Source organism: Mesoplodon densirostris, chromosome 20, assembly GCF_025265405.1.
Source record: "Mesoplodon densirostris isolate mMesDen1 chromosome 20, mMesDen1 primary haplotype, whole genome shotgun sequence".
Lineage (NCBI taxonomy): Eukaryota > Metazoa > Chordata > Mammalia > Artiodactyla > Ziphiidae > Mesoplodon > Mesoplodon densirostris.
The window spans coordinates 17,330,370-17,348,676 of NC_082680.1; the positions used below are offsets into that span (position 1 = coordinate 17,330,370).

General features: G+C 40.9%; 1 protein-coding gene across 2 annotated transcripts in view; it reads left to right on the top strand.

Annotated features, from left to right (window-relative positions):
- The window catches only part of MTMR7 (myotubularin related protein 7), a 97,314-nt gene that overhangs the window by 37,841 nt on the left and 41,166 nt on the right, over nucleotides 1-18,307 (top strand). Inside the window, exons 3-4 of one of the 2 annotated variants that reach the window (XM_060085791.1) lie at nucleotides 1,130-1,292; nucleotides 9,297-9,454. In XM_060085791.1, coding sequence (XP_059941774.1) covers nucleotides 1,130-1,292; nucleotides 9,297-9,454 — 321 coding nt within the window. The remainder of the gene's footprint in view (nucleotides 1-1,129; nucleotides 1,293-9,296; nucleotides 9,455-18,307) is intronic. The other variant, XM_060085792.1, reaches the window with a different exon arrangement.

Below are 18,307 nucleotides of genomic sequence, written 5' to 3' on the forward strand. Positions count from 1 at the left end.
CAGGGTGAGGAGGGTGGGATTTGGCGACTGGGTGTTCAGAGGACTCTTCTTGGAATGTGGGTTTTGCCTTTTTTCTGTAAAGGGTCACATCCACTTGATCTGTTTACTCATTTTAAGCACTAATTATTTGAACATCGTCAAAGACATAGAAATAGCCAGAGCTATAAGTGCTTCGTATCACAGCTGTCAAGTAGAGATTCAATCATGTTAGTGTACCAGATACAGCGTTTACACAGTGCTTTATCTGCAATCCACTTTATTTGTAGCATCCTGTAATGCAGCCCATTTAGTCATCTTATTATGTTGTCTGCAGTTTTCTCATAATTTAAAAAAGAAAAAACAAATCTAGGGAACAGTCCCATCATCAGGTATTTCTGCTACATAATAATGAGACCATTAGATAGTTCTTATTTTATGTAGCCACCCAACCATGACATTATGACCAGAGCCAGAGTCCCTGAGTTGTAGATTTTGCCTTTTCTGTAGCCCGTAGACTTTATCTTTTCTGCAGAAGGTGGCAGGCGCTACATAGTGGAGAGGAATTTAAAGGATGCAGTGTTGCCACTGAGGGCTGAGCAGAGAGAGACCCTCCTGAAATGCCAGAGCACTTCAGCATGATTTTCTTTCAAATAAATCTCTTCTGCGGCCTGCCTGACCACCAAGAGCTTCGAAAACAACGATCTCACGTTGCTGTTGAACTTGAGAGCATTCCATGTGGAACTGAGGAGCATGGTGGCACCTCCCAGTGGAGCTGTCTCTAACTTTTGTCGATTGCGAGGTTTACTTTACTAACTTCTCATGACCTTATTTAATTTTAGCTACTCAGTGCATTTCAACATTTGACGGCCCAAATGCTCCCTTACCTGGACCTGTGCAGAATTGTATGCTGAATAGTTTGCTTCATATAATGAGCTTGGATATCAGAAAGCTTGGCAATGAAAAATGAAATGATAAATACAGACAGTTGGCTCTTACCCCGAACACGTAGGTTCTTGTCGTCTGAGTGCAAGCCAGCTGAAGGTCAGGAAGGGTTTCTTGTCTATGTGTGTGGCTCAGAGCTCTGTGTTACTTTTTGTCCTGTGTATCTGTTATTTGTGCTTAGTTTACCCACATTATCTTCTGGTGGTAGATTCTTCACAGTCAGATTTCCACCATCGAGAAACAGGCGACAACGGCCACCGGGTGCCCTCTGCTCGTTCGCTGCAAGAACTTTCAGCTCTTACAGCTCATCATCCCTCAGGAGAGGGACTGCCATGACGTTTACATCTCTCTCATCCGCCTTGCAAGGCCAGGTAGGGCAGAGCGGCTCGGCATTCAGCGTGGACCCACTCTTAAGACATTCACAGATTGTGTTGAAGACGTGGATAATACTTCAGAATTACAGTACTTTAAGAATTATCCCAGCCTTCAGATGAGGCCAAGAAATCTGACTGATAGAGTTCCTTGTCTTTTCGGGGCAGGGGTGGGGGCTCTGTCCGAGTTACTTACTGTATGAGCTTCTTTCATTATTCATAGTTTTTATCCTGGAGGGGGTTTTAGTTGTGCTTCACTTTCGGGGTGAAATCATCCCAAAGTATGCCCTTCTGATACTGTGGTAGTCAAGCCACCTTGACTGAGCCCTAAGACAAAACCCACAAATTGTTTTGTGTGGAAAACATTGATATCAAACAGGTCTAGGGCAGTTTTCCCTATTTGGGGGCTTTTAAGGTTTGGTTTCTGTTGCTTTTTGATAGTAATATGTATTTCCCAAGGTTGGCATAACTAGACCTTTGTTAGCATCAGTGAATGTTCGGGGTATGTATATGTTGATTCTCCTAAACAAAACCTCCTTAAGTGTTGTGGGAAGAATGGCTGATTTGAAAAATATATGCTATCAGTTACTCTCTGGTTATATATCCCTCATCTTAGGGTCTTTAGAATTACAGCTTATTATGCTTTAAGTCTAAGAAATTTATAGCTTACTATGCTGTAAACATATGAAAATCTACACAGGTGTTTCTTGTGTATGTGGCTTGTGTGAACTGTAGGGTTCCTTTGTTTAGTGTCTTGGAAGTATACAGTGAAAGGAGATCATTTGTGTAACAGTAACATCCATGGTAGTGTTTACCCAGAAGTCATTAATAAGGGAGATAGGACATGTGCTTATAGTTACTTTACTAAATGCTTTTTGATTCAGGACAAGAAGTTTGATTGTAAACTCTTCAAAGCCTTTGGTTGGGTCCTCAGATTCTTATGATACAACTGTATTGTCTGTTGAGAGCTAATAGCTAACGTTACGTGATGGGAACATCAGAATCTGATCATTGTGACTTGACTTTGCTCCCCTTTCAAGTCAGCCCGTTGAGGCTTTTTCATCTCAGTGTGTTGAAAAGAACTGCCGAGTTAGCCAGAAAAGCAGTTGAACTTTTTGGAGGGCGCACTATAATTGGAACAGAAGTTCTGGGAAGATGTACGTGAGGTTGCATGTAGCAGAGAATGCGAGGGGAATTGCGCGCCAGCAGTTTCTGTGTCACTGATTAATGGATGTACTGGATGATAAATGTGCTCTGACCGGATTAATGGGATTTAGGAATAGCCCAGAGAACTGGGAAAGGGCTGAGGCACTGGAAGAGTAGATCACAGTGGCGGTGAGGGCTCTGGCCCCAGATGACAGTGAGTGCCCAGATTCACATTGCGAGGGTCCCCAGGGAGGAAAATCACTGTGTTCCCCTGCTTTTAAAAATATACACTTTTTCTTAAAGATGAAGTTTTGGGAGTTCAGTATTAGCTGTAGCCAGGGACCAAAGAAAGAAATTATAGTCATTAATTGAATTAGAGACATTACCTTAGAAGATTTTTTAAAAAGCCACCAGCATTGTGAAACATTGGAATTAGAAATGCCAGTTTATGTAAAACTTCGTACTTTAATGAGTATGGGAAGAGGAAATAGAATCCAGGCAGCTTCACAATTTAATGCTAAAGGCAGTGCTAAAATTAGGACATACTACAGCCTGTCACCTTGGAAGCAGGGTGTTGAATCTGGGTGGAGGTGAGGCAAGGTGCAGGGACTTTCCACCAGGAGTGTGGTGGCTTCTCAGACCATCCCAGGACCTTTTACAAATTACACCTTTGCACTCCTCAGGGTATTTCAGAAGAAGTGTGTGTGTGTGTGTGTGTTTGGTGGGGAAATGACTTTGAATTCCAGCAAAGTCATTTCCCCACCAAACACACACACACACACACACCCCTCTTCTGAAATACCTTGAGGAGTGCAAAGGTGTAATTTGTAAAAGGTCCTGGGAGGGGTGTGTGTGTGTGTGTGTGTGTGTGTGTGTGTGTGTGTGTAAATGACTTTGAATTCCAGCAGCACAATATCCATCTCTGGGGTTATTGTGGTGGGTCACCAGCACAAATCATGTGTTTTCAGCTCCCCTTATGGGCACAGCTAAGGTCCTGTAGAGGACACTTTTTTTTTTTTAACAAAAGGAGAAATGTTTGGGAGTCCATTTCAGTCAAGGCCTGTGAAGGAGACAGCTTCAAAGCTCTGGAGAGTCTGTCTTCACTGAATTACGATTTCTGGGATACGGGTAAATCAAATGACTAAAAAATTTGTCTAGATGTTATTGGTTTGTCTTTCATATGAATTCAGATTGGTCAGAATTTGGTCATGGACTCTAAAAGATCCCAGCAAAAAAATAACGTAGCCAAGTCCAGTAAGGTCTTTAATTCTTCGTAAAGAAATAAGTTAAAATAGGGCTGTGGCTCAGATGAGAATAAATTAATGCTGTAGATCTGATGTACTAATAAGGTTACACATTTTTCTGATTTGAAGACCCCTGTTTCTCAGAGGGCTTCCATTTTTCCCATGTTCTTTCTTTTCTCCTCCCTCTAATTAGCCTCCTGCTGTTTATTTTTTTGTATCAATGATCTTTCCCTCTGTAGTGTTCTTGGGCCCTTTAATATTTAAGCCATCTCTTTTGTTTATTTTCCCATTTTTTATTAAATTGCAGTATTTTTTCAGCCCATCTTAGTCCCTAATTCTTCAGCATGTTTACTGTGATTTTTAAAAATCTCAGGATTGATATAGTCTAATTTGCTTAATTTAACTTTTTACTGTTCTTATCTAAGTCAGTGCCACTCAAGCAATTTTTACAGTCACAATTTCCTTTTTATTGACGATACTAATCTCTGGGTCCAGTAGCCCTGTTTTACTAAGTGTTAGCTTCCACAATCCTGATGTTTAATTCGAGCACTTGTTTGTTCAGAATAGACAAGAAGGTTCTCATTTTTTTTTTTTTTTTGCGGTATGCGGGCCTCTCACTGTTGTGGCCTCTCCCGTTGCGGAGCACAGGCTCCAGACGCGCAGGCTCAGCGGCCATGGCTCACGGGCCCAGCCGCTCCGCGGCATGTGGGATCTTCCCGGACCGGGGCACGAACCCGTGTCCCCTGCATCGGCAGGCGGACTCTCAACCACTGCACCACCAGGGAAGCCCCCTCATTTTTTTCTTTAATATGCAAAATCCAATTAATAGCTGTGTTATCTTCTCACCCCTCTTTAAATGGTTTTTCAACTACGTTTATTTTCAGTTGCCTGAATTCATTAGGGCATGTAGAGCAATTTAACTTTCCTTACTTTGGGTTCTAAACCTCTGTGTTCTTCCAGTGACTGCTGGTGACTTTTCCCTTTCCCTCCTCATCCTTCACATTCTGCCGATGCTAATTCATGTTTGTGTTTCCTTTCGACTTTTAAAAACATTTGCATAACAATCAACAATGTAATTGTATTATTCAGGTTTTACATTGGTTGTTACAAGTTTCCTTTCGATTTTTAAAGTACTTTTTTTTTTTTTTTTTTTTGTGGTACGCGGGCCTCTCACTGTTGTGGCCTCTCCATTGCGGAGCACAGGCTCCGGACGTGCAGTCTCAGCGGCCATGGCTCACGGGCCCAGCTGCTCCGCGGCATGTGGGATCTTCCCGGACCGGGGCACGAACCCATGTCCCCTGCATCGGCAGGCGGACTCTCAACCACTGCGCCACCAGGGAAGCCCCAGTACTTTTGATTTTAGTATAAATTACCTTTGGTTTTTCCCAGTTAGTCAATAATAAGAGAGAATGCCCCCATGTTTTTTCTCTGTTTTCCTAACTGCTTTGTTCTGCCCGAAGGCTCTCTGATTTGGTGGAATGAACACCCTTTCCTTTCTTACGGGAGGAAGGAGCACAGGTTAGATGCCGAGACAAGGCCATTTGTGGGCTTGGTGCTTCCAGGTTGAAAGAGTTTCCACTTGACGGCCCATATCTTCTCCAGGAGTAGAAAGTGGGATTATCGGAGCGGGAAGGAGTTGATGAGAGCAGGAGGTATCGAATCGATTGCAGCCACACATGCTTCCCTGTGTTAAGGCGTGCGCTGAGCAATGATGCTAAACTAAGATAAAGTCAGTCCCATCTGTGTGTCTCTGTGTCTGGGTGGAGCTCATGCCCTCTACTTAGTCCTGAAGCACTGACTTGGCCTTCTTAGAACCATAGACAAAATGCTACTCATTCTTAATTTAATGTAGTATTTGAGAAATTGCCATTTTTCTTTCTAAATAGAAGTCTGCCCTTGCTTAGCAGTTGTATGATTTAGGTAGGTAAATAAAGTAAGTGCTAGAATGATTTCCACATAAGCTTTTCTGAAAATTTTTTAAATTAGAGGTGCACATTCAGTTTGCTCTCCACCGTCCAAAGGCATGCTGAGGGTTTGCTTCTTGTTGGAGGAGCTCTTGTGCCCTCCTAGGCCCCACGGGGCGAAGCCTTCAATGCATCCCCTGTTGAAGGTGCCAGGCCACGAGCAGCAAAAGGCATTTTATGTTGGATGTGATGGCCTAGACTTTGCGATGTGAAAAGCCAGTGGAGTATTTAACGTGTTTGTTTTAAGAGGGGGTGGAAAATCAGGGATTTGGCCTTCCCAAAGCACATCAGTATTTTCTCTCAGTTCAGATTCTGTAAAGACTGGAGATTTCTCAAAGCCCTACTTTGGTTGTTTTTGGTTTTAATTTACCTACCTTACTTAACTTATCTTAATAATGTTGATTACTAAACATTCTGCTATGTACTTTGCAAGAGATGGAGATGAGGGGAACAAAACATTATGAATGGGAAATAGTCAGTAAAATTTACATCTTTGTTAATGGTATTTTTTAATTTCTCAGAGTAGGCAGTTCTTAGCTGAGGGCTTCTCCTGGGCTGGCCTCTGGGTAAGAAGCTTGCCCACATTAACAAGACTGAGCTTTGACTGACAAAAATGTGTTTCTCTGCCCGCATGTAGAATTTTAGGTAAATTGGGCTAAAGGTATGGTCGATCACCCTTTTCCTTAAAAATAACTGAAAGAGAAAATTTCATTATTTCAGTGGCAACCCATTCTGATGTCTCCCAATTCAAGAGTGATCTTCTTAATGTTGGTGACAAGTTATGCTTGCATTAATTTATGTGCAGTTTCCTCACCTCTTCCCAAGGGCAGCAAGAATGGGCCCATACATAGCAAACTATCAGTAGTCATAGAATGGTTTTCTTCTTCTACCTTTCAACCTATTTGTAGGCATTTAGCAAATGGAATTTAACTTCCGTTTTACCCCATCTTCCTTAGCTCTTCTTTCACTGAAGGACCGGAGGCTTTCTCAAGAGATTCTCTTGGCATCTTAAACAAATTGCATTTGTGGTTAACATTATGATATCAGAAGCCTGAGTCATGAAAATGGTACTTAGAGATGGAAAACATATGTCAGTGTCGAGCCGACTGTTCCCAGAGCAGGATGTCAATTTTATATACTGTCTGCTCAATTTGCTAAGATGACAAGAAACCGTTTTTACTGGAAGTGTCTGTGCTGTGTGTGTGTGAGTGTGTGTCTGTGTGCGTGTGCATGTACCTGTATGTGTGCATGTTCTTTGTTGAAATCTCAGTATGCTCAATTTTCAAATTTAGAAATATGACATGGAGACTGAAATAGACATCGCTTATCTCACTGATAAACCCCAGTCTTCTAGCTTCTTTTTTACAAGAAAGAGTGCATGTCTAATTCGAAAGTCTGGTACTTAAAATATGACCCTTATCTTATCATCCTTGTAGATGAGTCATTTCAGTAGTAATCAAAAGAAGCTGGAAACTTGAGTTTTGACCTTAGGCTGCCTGTGTATTATTGCGGCCTTTTGCTGGTGGTGAGATGCTTTGTTGGGCCTCCAGACACACATTTAGGAGCGCTAAAGTGTCCATGCTGAACGCCATTGACAGATGAAGGAACATATGGGATGATCTAAGAAAACTGTAAGGAGGAAGAATTCTGTTGGAAAATAAAAAAGAAGATTAGGGGGATGGTTGGAAAGAAAATATACAAAAGCGGCCCATCTGGGGAAAAGAGAGAAGGGTCTGCCTTGGGGGGGCAGGTGGAGTGCATGGTGGTGAAAGCCAGACTCCCTACCTTGTAGCTGTGTGACCCTGGGGACGCTGCAAAACATCCCTTTGCCTCAGATTTCTCATCTGTGCAAGGAGACCTGTCATGATGCTTACTAGATGGGTCAGTACATTTAATCAGAACAGAATCTGGAATGAAACAAGGGTTCACTGAGTATCAACCACGATTTATTATCACCAGAAATGCTTTGATTTGCACTGTCCAGTAGGTAGCTCCTAGCCACACGGGGCTATCGAGGGCTTAAAATGTGGCTGGTCTGAACTAGGTTGTGCTGTTTGGTGAGAAATACACATGGAATTTCAAAGACTGTACAAAGCAAAATGTATACAATATTAATAGGTTTTGTATTCCGTATATGTTGAACGATATTTTGGGTATACTGAGCTAAATAAAATATTTTGTGAAAATTAATTTCACTTTCTTTTTACGATTTTAATGTGGCTACAAGGACATTTTACATGACATACGTGGCTTACACTGTATTTCTGTTGGACAGTGCTGGCCTAGTTGCTTCCCTCAGTGTAGCAAGGCCAGAGCAAGAAAACCAAATCCTTGATCTTGCTGGGGATGGCTGCTGGGCCTGGCCTCACAAGCATAAAAGGTGATGCATGAAGTCAGAGATGCCCTGGCACAACTGAAAGAAGTCTGTCATCACACATCCTTCAACTTGCCCCTCATGAACAGGGTGCCATGTACTATGAATGGATATTTTTTAATGCATCCTGTAAACACTGTATGAACAGTACAGTTCTGACATTTATGTAGTTGTTAAAAGTTCAGGTGTTTCAAGTGCAAACATTTAAATATATTCCACAGTTTTCTCAACTGTTTTGTCATTTTACACTGTTTGAGCATCAGAACATGGCAGTAGCCTGACCTCTGTGTATCTCTGAGAGGCCATCCTAAATTTGAGCTCCACATACATAAACAAATTTGAGTTCTGGTTTTCTAAGGAATATATATGTTCTTTTTTTTTCTTTTTTTAAAAATTGAACTATAGTCGATTTACAATATTGTGTTTCAGGAGTTCAGCAAAGTTATGCGTATACATTCTTTTTCAGATTCTTTTCCATTATAGCTTATGACAAGATATTGAATATGGTTCCCTGCGCTATGCAGTAAATCCTTATTGTTTATTTTATATATAGTGGTGTGTATCTGTTAATCCCATGCTCCTAATTTCTGCACCCCCCTTCACCTTTGGTAACCATAAGTTTGTTTTCTATGTCTGTGAGTCTGTTTCTGTTTTATAAATAAGTTAATTTGTATTATTTTTTAGACTCCACATAAAAGTGATATCATATATTTGTCTTTGTCTGACTTACTTCACTTAGTATGGTAATCTCTAGGTCCATTCATGTTGCTGCAAATGACAATATTTCATTCTTTCTTATGGCTGAGTAATACTCTATTTTATGTATATATATATATATACACACACATATATATCTCACATCTTCTTTATCCATTCATCTGTTGATGGACACTTAGCTTACTTCTGTGTCTTAGCTATTGTAAGTACCCATATATTCTTAATTACTTTTTAATCTCCATATTTTATGTGGTCTGAAAATATATTCGCTTTCAAAAGCAAATCAAAAAAAAAAAAAAAAAAAAAACAAGATGGGGAAGGCCATGCTCCTGAAAGAAAAGAAGTTCTTGCAAAGTTGAGTTCAGTTGTCCTGAGGTCTTGTCGTTGTTGGGAAGAGGTGGGTGAACCCACCTCAGAGACAGGGTACCCCTGGGAGAGCCCCGAGGGGTGAGAAGCTAGGCTGGCCTCTCCAGCCCAGACAGAATGCATTTGGGAAAATTTGATTCTGGCTTTGACTTGGCTTGATTTGGCTTTATTCTCCCCTTTTCTTTTTTTGCAGTGAAATATGAGGAGTTATACTGCTTTTCATTCAACCCCAAGCTGGATAGAGAAGAAAGGGAACAAGGCTGGATGCTGATCGATCTCAGTGAAGAGTACAAGCGAATGGGCCTCCCTAATGATTACTGGCAGCTCAGCGATGTGAATAGAGATTACAGAGTGAGTGGAGGCATTTGGTGAAATGCAGATACTTAATCCAAATGAAACCATGATTTCACATAGCTTAGCATGACTTCTGTTTGATCTCCTTCAATTTTGATAGCTCTCTGGGTACAGGTGTGTGGATTCCCAAGTCTCCCTTGGTTATTGCCGGCTCTGTTTCCTACTTGCACCTAGAATCAGAAAGTTTGAACAAGGTCCCCCCAGAGAACACCCCCTCTAATGGATGAGGGAGTGGAAACCCGGAGAGGCCCAGCGGTGGGCCTCAGGGCCAGCACCTCCCTTCTCCCAGCCAGTCTTTTTATAGCTCAGTGAGTGATGGCTGGGGAGTCACAGAGGCTCTGCTGGCAGCTTGGCATGAGCCCTTTCTGTGCTCACTGAACTCTTGATTGGTACACAAGGTCACCAAGAGCCTTCCCTAGAGAAATGAGGAGAAATATGTCTGCACTTACAGAAGGGACTGGGCGATGCAGCGAAGCAGGAGGGGCAGAGTCAGTTCCATCTTCTCCCCGAGGGTGGGCTTACAAATCAGCGTTGGTGTCCCTGTGAATTTTTAAAGTGTTTTCAGTAATAAAAGTACATAAGAACGTTGCTGAGAATTTACAAAAGAGAAAAGAGCCGGCATCCCATTGCCCTAACATTCTTCTAGAAGGTTTTAAATTTCTTCTTCATTTTTTTCTCATCTGCATAGTCCAATAACTTTTTTCTTACATGAGTAATGCATTTCATTGTTTACAATGGGAAAATGTCGGGGCAAAGGAGCCGTTCAAATATATACAACAAAAGTGGAATCATACTACATATGCCTTGTGTTTTGCTTTTCTTCACATAGCATATTGTGAGTGTTATCCTGTCAATAAATACAGTTTATATCATTTTAAAACATTATATAATATGACATAGTATGGCTATATCATATTCTATCTGTCTAATCTCTAATTTTTTGACATTTAGGTTATTATTATTTTTCACTATTTTAAATAACATAGTGAGAACATTCTGGTAACTGTACCTTTGCCCATGTTAAAAGTCTTTTTCTTAAAGACAGATTCCTAAAGGTGGAATTTGTATGTCAAAAGGTTTACTCAAATTTTTGTACATATTATCAAAAAGAACTGCAGGGCTTCCCTGGTGGCATGGTGGTTGAGAATCCGCCTGCTGATGCAGGGAACACGGGTTCGTGCCCCAGTCCGGGAAGATCCCACGTGCCGCGGAGCAGCTGGGCCCATGAGCCATGGCCGCTGGGCCTGCGCGTCCAGAGCCTGTGCTCCGCAACGGGAGAGGCCACAGCGGTGAGAGGCCCACGTACCGCAGAAAAAAAAAAAAAAAAAAAAAAGAACTACAGAAAGATTGTACCAATTTATATAAATTCTCAACAGTTGTGTAGGAGAATGCTTGAGTCTTTGTACCTTCACCATTAAAGAGTTTATTTCTTAAAAATCTTTTGACAGCTTGATAGTGGGATAAGTGATTTCTCAATTTAATCTTCACACCTTCATCTCTTGAATTGTAGTTTCGTACATGCCGACCATTTATATCTTGTCCACTCTTTTTTTTTTGTTTTTGTTTTTGTTTTTTGCGGTACGCGGGCCTCTCACTGTTGTGGCCTCTCCCGTTGCGGAGCACAGGCTCCGGATGCGCAGGCTCAGCGGCCATGGCTCACGGGCCCAGCCGCTCCACGGCACGCGGGATCCTCCCGGACCAGGGCACAAACCCGTGTCCCCTGCATCGGCAGGCGGACTCTCAACCACTGCGCCACCAGGGAAGCCCTCTTGTCCACTCTTAATTGACCATTTCTGGCTGCATATTTTGAATCCTGATTACTTTCTTCACCTTACCATATGGATTTTCTATATTGTGACAGTATTCGTATCAGTAATTAAATGACTGTGTAACATTCCATCACATGAATTACCATAATATACTTAAATAGTTCCCTATTATTAGACATTTAGATTACTCATAATTTTTGCTATATGAATAGTTCTGGGAGTAATATCTTTGTTCATATGATTTTCCCCATATTTTAAATTATTTTCTAAGGATAAATTCCCAGGACCAATTACAAGGCATAAGAGGCTTAAATCTTTTTTTTTTAGATTTCAAGCAGGCAGGCCATTGATGTTTTTGCTTTTGATCAGTATTTGGTTGTTAATTTCTTTTTTTTTTTTTTTTTTTTTTTTTGCGGTATGCGGGCCTCTCACTGTTGTGGCCTCCCCCGTCGCGGAGCACAGGCTCCGGACGCGCAGGCTCCGGACGCGCAGGCTCAGCGGCCATGGCTCACGGGCCCAGCCGCTCCGCGGCATATGGGATCCTCCCAGACCGGGGCACGAACCCGTATCCCCTGCATCGGCAGGCGGACTCTCAACCACTTGCGCCACCAGGGAGGCCCTTGGTTGTTAATTTCTGTTCCCTTGTATAGTAAGCAGTATATGTGACCTATAAGATTTGAACTTTGGGGATTTTTTGAAGATTTATATCTTCATAAAACACCCAATATTTAATTAATTATCAATATTTGATTTTATCAATGTTTTGAGTCTGGAAAAAATGTATATTCTCTGTTATTTGGGTATAAAATTCTGTCTCCATCTAAATTAAGTTTCTTATGCTATTTTGGTTCGTTTGCTCACTTGATTTCTGACAGAGGTATGTAAAAATTTCCCATTATGATTGTTGATTGGACGTTTTCTCCTTACATTTCTAAAGTGTTTGAAGTATATTTTTGAAGTTATGTTGTCCAGCACATAATGGTTTAGGACATCTGCTTGGTGTGCTTTTTATCAACTTAAAATATCCTTTTTTCCTGTGAATGCTTTGAATTCTATTCTGTATTATTATGTTTCTACTGTTTTCTTCTTCTTGTCAGAATTTGCCTGGTAGAGCTCTACTTATCCCGTTACTTTCGGTGATCCTATATGAATGTTTTCTCCTTTTAAAAAATATCTAACAGTGGGAATTCCCTGGCGGTCCAGTGGTTAGGACTTGGCACTTTAACTGCTGAGGCCCAGGTTCAATCGCTGGTCAGGGAACTAAGATCCCGCATGCCACAGGAAAATAATAATAATAATAATAATTTAAAATAATAATAATCTAACAGTAGTTATCTTTGGGTTGTTAGGGTGGAATGTTTTGTTTTTTCTCAAATTAGGTATGGTTAGATTTTGATTTTGCAGTAACTGATATCTATGACATTGTTCTAGATACTATGCTTTGTGGTTTTACTAGTCATGTTTTTCCCCTTTGCATATCTATAGCTAGATAGCTTTTTTCTTGTATTTGCCTGTGATAATTTTGGAAATATACATCTTACTGCTTTCTTCCATTGATTATTCTTCATTTTAAAACAGCTGTTTATTTATTATGCCACTCTTCCAACCTACACAAAACTTTGAAAAATAATGAAATGAACAGCAGGGACCTGCATACTATGTAAGAACAAACATGGCCAATGCTGTTAAACCTCCTTAATATTCCCTCCAAATCACTTCCTGCTCCAGGGTCACTGACTGCAATTTGGTGTTGTCATTCCTTTCTATTTATAACGTTTCTACGTTTGTAAGTAGCAGCATGTAGTATTTTTTCGTGCGTGTTTTACACTTTCTGTGTGCGGTATCGTGCTGAATGTTGCTTACTGAAACTTGACTTTTCACTCAAGTTGTAATTGTGAGATTCCTTTTATTTAACAAACATGTATAATAGTTACCACATGCCGGGCTATGTTCTAGAAGCTTAAAAAATGTTAGCAGTCCTGTGTGGTAGGTGTTGTTATTATCCTTGCTTTCAAATGGAGAAACTCAGGCAGAGACAGATTAACTGTCCAAGATGTAAAGAAGTTAGTAACTGTGGAAACCTATAGCTCTTGTTCACTCATTCTTCACTATTGTCTTATACTCCATTTTACAAATATACCAAAGTTTAAACTTTTATTTATTCTTTCTCTTTTATTTCTATCTTTTGTTTTACCATCTCAAATAAAGCCGTTATCTGGCTTATATATGACTCATAGTACATTTTGAGTTTCTACCTAAGAGTAGAATTTCTGAGTTAGAGGGTATGTGGATTTTAGCCTTACTAGATATTGCCAGATGCTTTTTTTTTTTGCGGTTTGCGGGCCTCTCACTGTTGTGGCCTCTCCCGTTGCGGAGCACAGGCTCCGGACGCGCAGGCTCAGCGGCCATGGCTCACTGGCCCAGCCACACCGCGGCATGTGGGATCTTCCCGGACCGGGGCACGAACCCATGTCCCCTGCATTGGCAGGTGGACTCCCAACCACTGCGCCACCAGGCAAGCCCCCTCTTTTTTTTTTTAAGATTTTTTTTTGATGTGTACTATTTTAAAAGTCTTTATTGGATATGTTACAGTACTGCTTCCGTTGTATGTTTTGGTCCTTTGGCCACGAAGCATGTGGGATCCTAGCTCCCTTACCAGGGGTTGAACCTGGACTCCCCACATTGGAAGGCGAAGTCTTAAGCACGGGACCGCCAGGGAAGTCCCATTATTGCCAGATTCTTTTCCAAAGTGTTTGCATGGACTTACACATCTAAGATATGATTTCTCATTACCCCACAGACTTACCAACAGTTGGTATTTACAGTGTTTGGTGGTATCTCTACTTATTGACCCAACAGGCTTCTGGGAATTTCTTCTAAAGAGTTAGCATAAACGCACAGTGATGTACACAGTTATTTATTGAAGCATTGTTTATCAAAGCATGTATTAGAAGAAACCCAAATTTCTTTAATAGAGGACCAGTTAAATAATTTTGGGTCTATTCGTATAATTAAATTAATGTGTAGCCATTAAAAACATGTAGGATATTTCCATTTACTGATAAGGAAAGAGCGCTGAAGTATATTGTTAGGTTCAAAAAAGCAAGGCACAGTATCGTGAATATAGTGTCATACCTTTTATTTTAAAAAAGAGGGAGAAAAATAAGACTTGTTCATATGGATGTGTAATTGCCCCAAAGTGATAACCTAGAAAGTAGGTGGGAATGGGATGAATAGAACACAAGGGTGAGCATGTGCACCTTTTAGTATTGTTTTATTTTTATAACCATGTGAATTTATTTATTTATTTATTTATGGCTGCATTGGGTCTTTGTTTCTGTGCGAGGGCTCTCTCTAGTTGTGGCAAGTGGGGGCCACTCCTCATCGCGGTGCGCGCCTCTTACTATCGCGGCCTCTCTTGTTGCGGAGCACAGGCTCCAGACGCGCAGGCTCAGTAATTGTCGCTCACGCGGCCAGCTGCTCCGTGGCATGTGGGATCTTCCCAGACCAGGGCTCGAACCCGTGTGCCCTGCATTGGCAGGCGGACTCTCACCCACTGCGCCACCAGGGAAGCCTCCATGTGAATTTATTAACTGATCAAAAAGTTAAATTTGAGAAAATGCCAATTGGTGTGAAATAGATCTCAGTGTGATTTTCTTTACATTGCCCTGTTGTCATTTATAGCTGTTGCAAATATCTCCTCTTAGGAGATATTTATGTACTGTGCCTAGAATATCTTTTAATCCTCAGAAGTTTTGAGTTGTCAGTGTTTCCTATTTTGTTTCATGGTTTTAGCATATTATTTAAGAAAAAATCCTGGCCTATTCTCTAACCTTTGTCCCAATTTACACTGTATAATTTCCATAGTTACATTTTCACTAATTATGATTATTATAGCTTTATAGTAAATCTTGATATTCTACAAGTCAGGTCCTTCCACATCCTTCTTCTGGATATATTGAATGTACAGATTATTTGGGATAGAATGGCCACTTTCATGATGCTGAATTTTCTCTGTAATTACTCTTAAATCTAACAATCTTAATCTTACACTGTGAGTGGACATTTGGGTCCTTTTTGTCTCAGTCATTATAAAGTATCTGGCTGATGTAATAGTTTGTTCCCATGCTAAAGCCAACCTTTGCAGTGAATTTTTAGCCTTGAAATGAAAGGCGGGAAAATCCAAGTTTAGTAAAGAAAATTGGATTTCCTTTTAAAATTAAAAAAAAATATGACACACCCTTGGGTGAAGAAGAAAATGAGGCTAAGGCACATCTTGTGGAATAATATTTTCTTGAAAACACAGGTTCTTGTTATTTTTGATGAGGTTTCCTTCTGGTCTTAGCACCACAAACATGACTCACATTTAGTTGCTTAAGTCCTACAGTATAGAGACTGCAAAACATGAGTTACTCAGCATTTTTTTCCCAAAGGTAATATACAGCAAACCCAAACTAACAATCAACAAACTGTGTTGAAACAGAAAAGGTGAAAACCTAGGGGATTTTCTGATTTTACGAATATCATTGAAATAGGGAGAAAGATGATGAACCCTCATTTGTTACCAGTTAAAAAATATAATAGAAGTTGGTTCTATCAAAATATTTCTGACTGTTAGTCCATCGGGAGGATTATGTCATCATCCGTTACTTTTGCTTTTAACCTCATGGTTGAGAAAAACCTCTACTTTTTCCTCCCTTCTTTCATAAGAGTTATTTCTTTCTTTTCACAAGTTATTTGATGTAAGTGGGGCTAGTGATGTCATCTGATGGAGAAGAAGCTTTTGTCCCTGGTGGAAATAACACCATACATAGCACACAGAGACGCAGGTTCCAGAACCGGCACTGCCCTTTTCTCTCCATGTGGTCTTGGGCAGGCTAATTATTATCACCATCACCTCTATCAGCATTGCTATTATCCCTGTTTATAAGACACTTGCTTCTGGTAATCTAATTCTCTAAGCTAAGATTTCCTTTCTGTACCTAACTTTTTTTTTTTTTTTTTTTTTTTTTTTTTTGCGGTACACAGGCCTCTCACTGTTGTGGCCTCTCCTGTTGCGGAGCACAGGCTCCGGATGTGCAGGCCCAGTGGCCATGGCTCACGGGCCCAGCCGCTCTGCGGCATGTGGGATCTTCCCGGACCGGGGCACGAACCTGTGTTCCCTGCATCGGCAGGCGGACTCTCAACCACTGTGCCACCAGGGAAGCCCTGCACCTAACTCTTAAAATTGTCTTTCTTTAAATAAAATAATTGGCATTCATTACTAGGTTAAATTTTTAATCTGTTTCTCTTGGAATAAAATTGAAAGTATAACCCAAACCAGTAATTTTTAAAAATCTTGTTTATTTCAGTTCTCTACAGCTATAGTTTATGTATTATGTATTATGTTATTTTATGCATATGCAAATCATTTCATGCTGCTCATGCCCCTTTTCTTCTCCCCATTACATCAAAAATTCCTTGAAATAAATTTTAGGTCTTAAATGTTGAAGAAGACTGTTGTCTTTATAGATATATCTCAGTTCCTGACAACTAACCCTCGCCCTAAAGTGCTCAACTCAGTGATGGGTCCTCAATAAATACAGAGCCTTGGCTGGCCCTCAGATGGATACTGTGCTGCAGTGGTAAATACATGTATTGGGAGGTTGTAACCAGGGCAACAAAGATCAAAGATTCCTGGGAATGTGAACTCCTTGAGACCAGTAAATCTTTTGTTATTCATCACTGCTCTAGCACCTAACCTAATGCCTGACACATAATAAGTATTCAGTAAAAATTTGTTCATAGACACCAGTATTCTATGATAATCATCACACTTCTAAGAAACTAGAACTTAATGATTCCAGCCACTAAAAAGAAAGGATGATTATGTAACATGATAGAGGTGCTAATTGTCACTACAACGGCAATTGTATTACAATGTACAAATGTATCAAATTAATATGTTTTACACTTTAAATTATACAGTGTTATACGTTAAATATATTTCAGTTAAAAAAAAAACAACTTGTTGAATGAATGAAAGAATTATCAAAAAAGGTTCCTCTTGGCTAGGCGAAGCAAGACATGCAGGCGCTCCAGGCAGGCTTATTTGGCGGAGGACAAAGAAAATCGTTCCCTTATTAATTAAAAAAATATCACGCATGAATTGTTTTAACTTACTGAACTTACTGAACTTACTGAGACTTAGTGAACTTACTGAAAACCTACCAATTTCCTTTTTAAAACTGCTATTTTAAGAAAACGTTGTTAAGTCTGGTGCAATGAGTACACGTCTCTTGAACTCAGACGCACAGGTGTGGTCTGTGTAGTAATGTTCTGGCTGCCTGACTCCAGAGAGGTCCTGACACCAGATTTGCAGGGAAGCAAGTGTAGTGTCTGGGGGCAGTAATTCCAGTAAAATCTCAGGTTCCAAGTAGGTTGGACCATCTGTTCTTGGTCTGGGATTTTTGTCTCGGTGCCAGAGCCCACGTTGACGTCTTTGGTAATCTTGCCTAAAATGCCGTTGGGGAAATGCTCTGGGCCTGGGAACTTCACTTCTGTGGCCCATCTGTCTCCTGCTCAATGCGGTGCCCAGGCTGGAAGCAAAGTACAAAGTAGGCAGGAAGGCAGGCGAGGGAGGCGTCATCACAGAACAACTGATGTGAGCTTTGTGACGGGTTCTTGTTCCCTTCGGTCCCGTGAGTCGTAGGACGGGTGGGATGGTTAGAGGATGTGCAGACACACATTTCCCCTGCTGCTGCACCTGCTTGAGGACTCTTCTTGAAGCGCCCAAGGAGGTGCTTGACTTCTAGGAAATAAACAAAGTTCAGGAACTGCCATCTAAACCGTCCTCGTGTTGCAAAAGGATGGATTGGCCGCCATCAAAGCAAAATATGTGTCGAGCAACAAGTCGACTATTACTGTTGCCACCATTCCCATTTCTGTCAGAATTCATGGTTGATGAAGAGCCTCGTCATGGGTGTCCTTGTGTCAGCCCCGGGGGATGTCATTTCTGTTCCGTGTCAGTTTTAGAGAATAGCAAGTGCTCAGTAGTTTGACTTCTTTTTTTTTTTTTTTTTTTTTTTTTTTCCGGTATGCG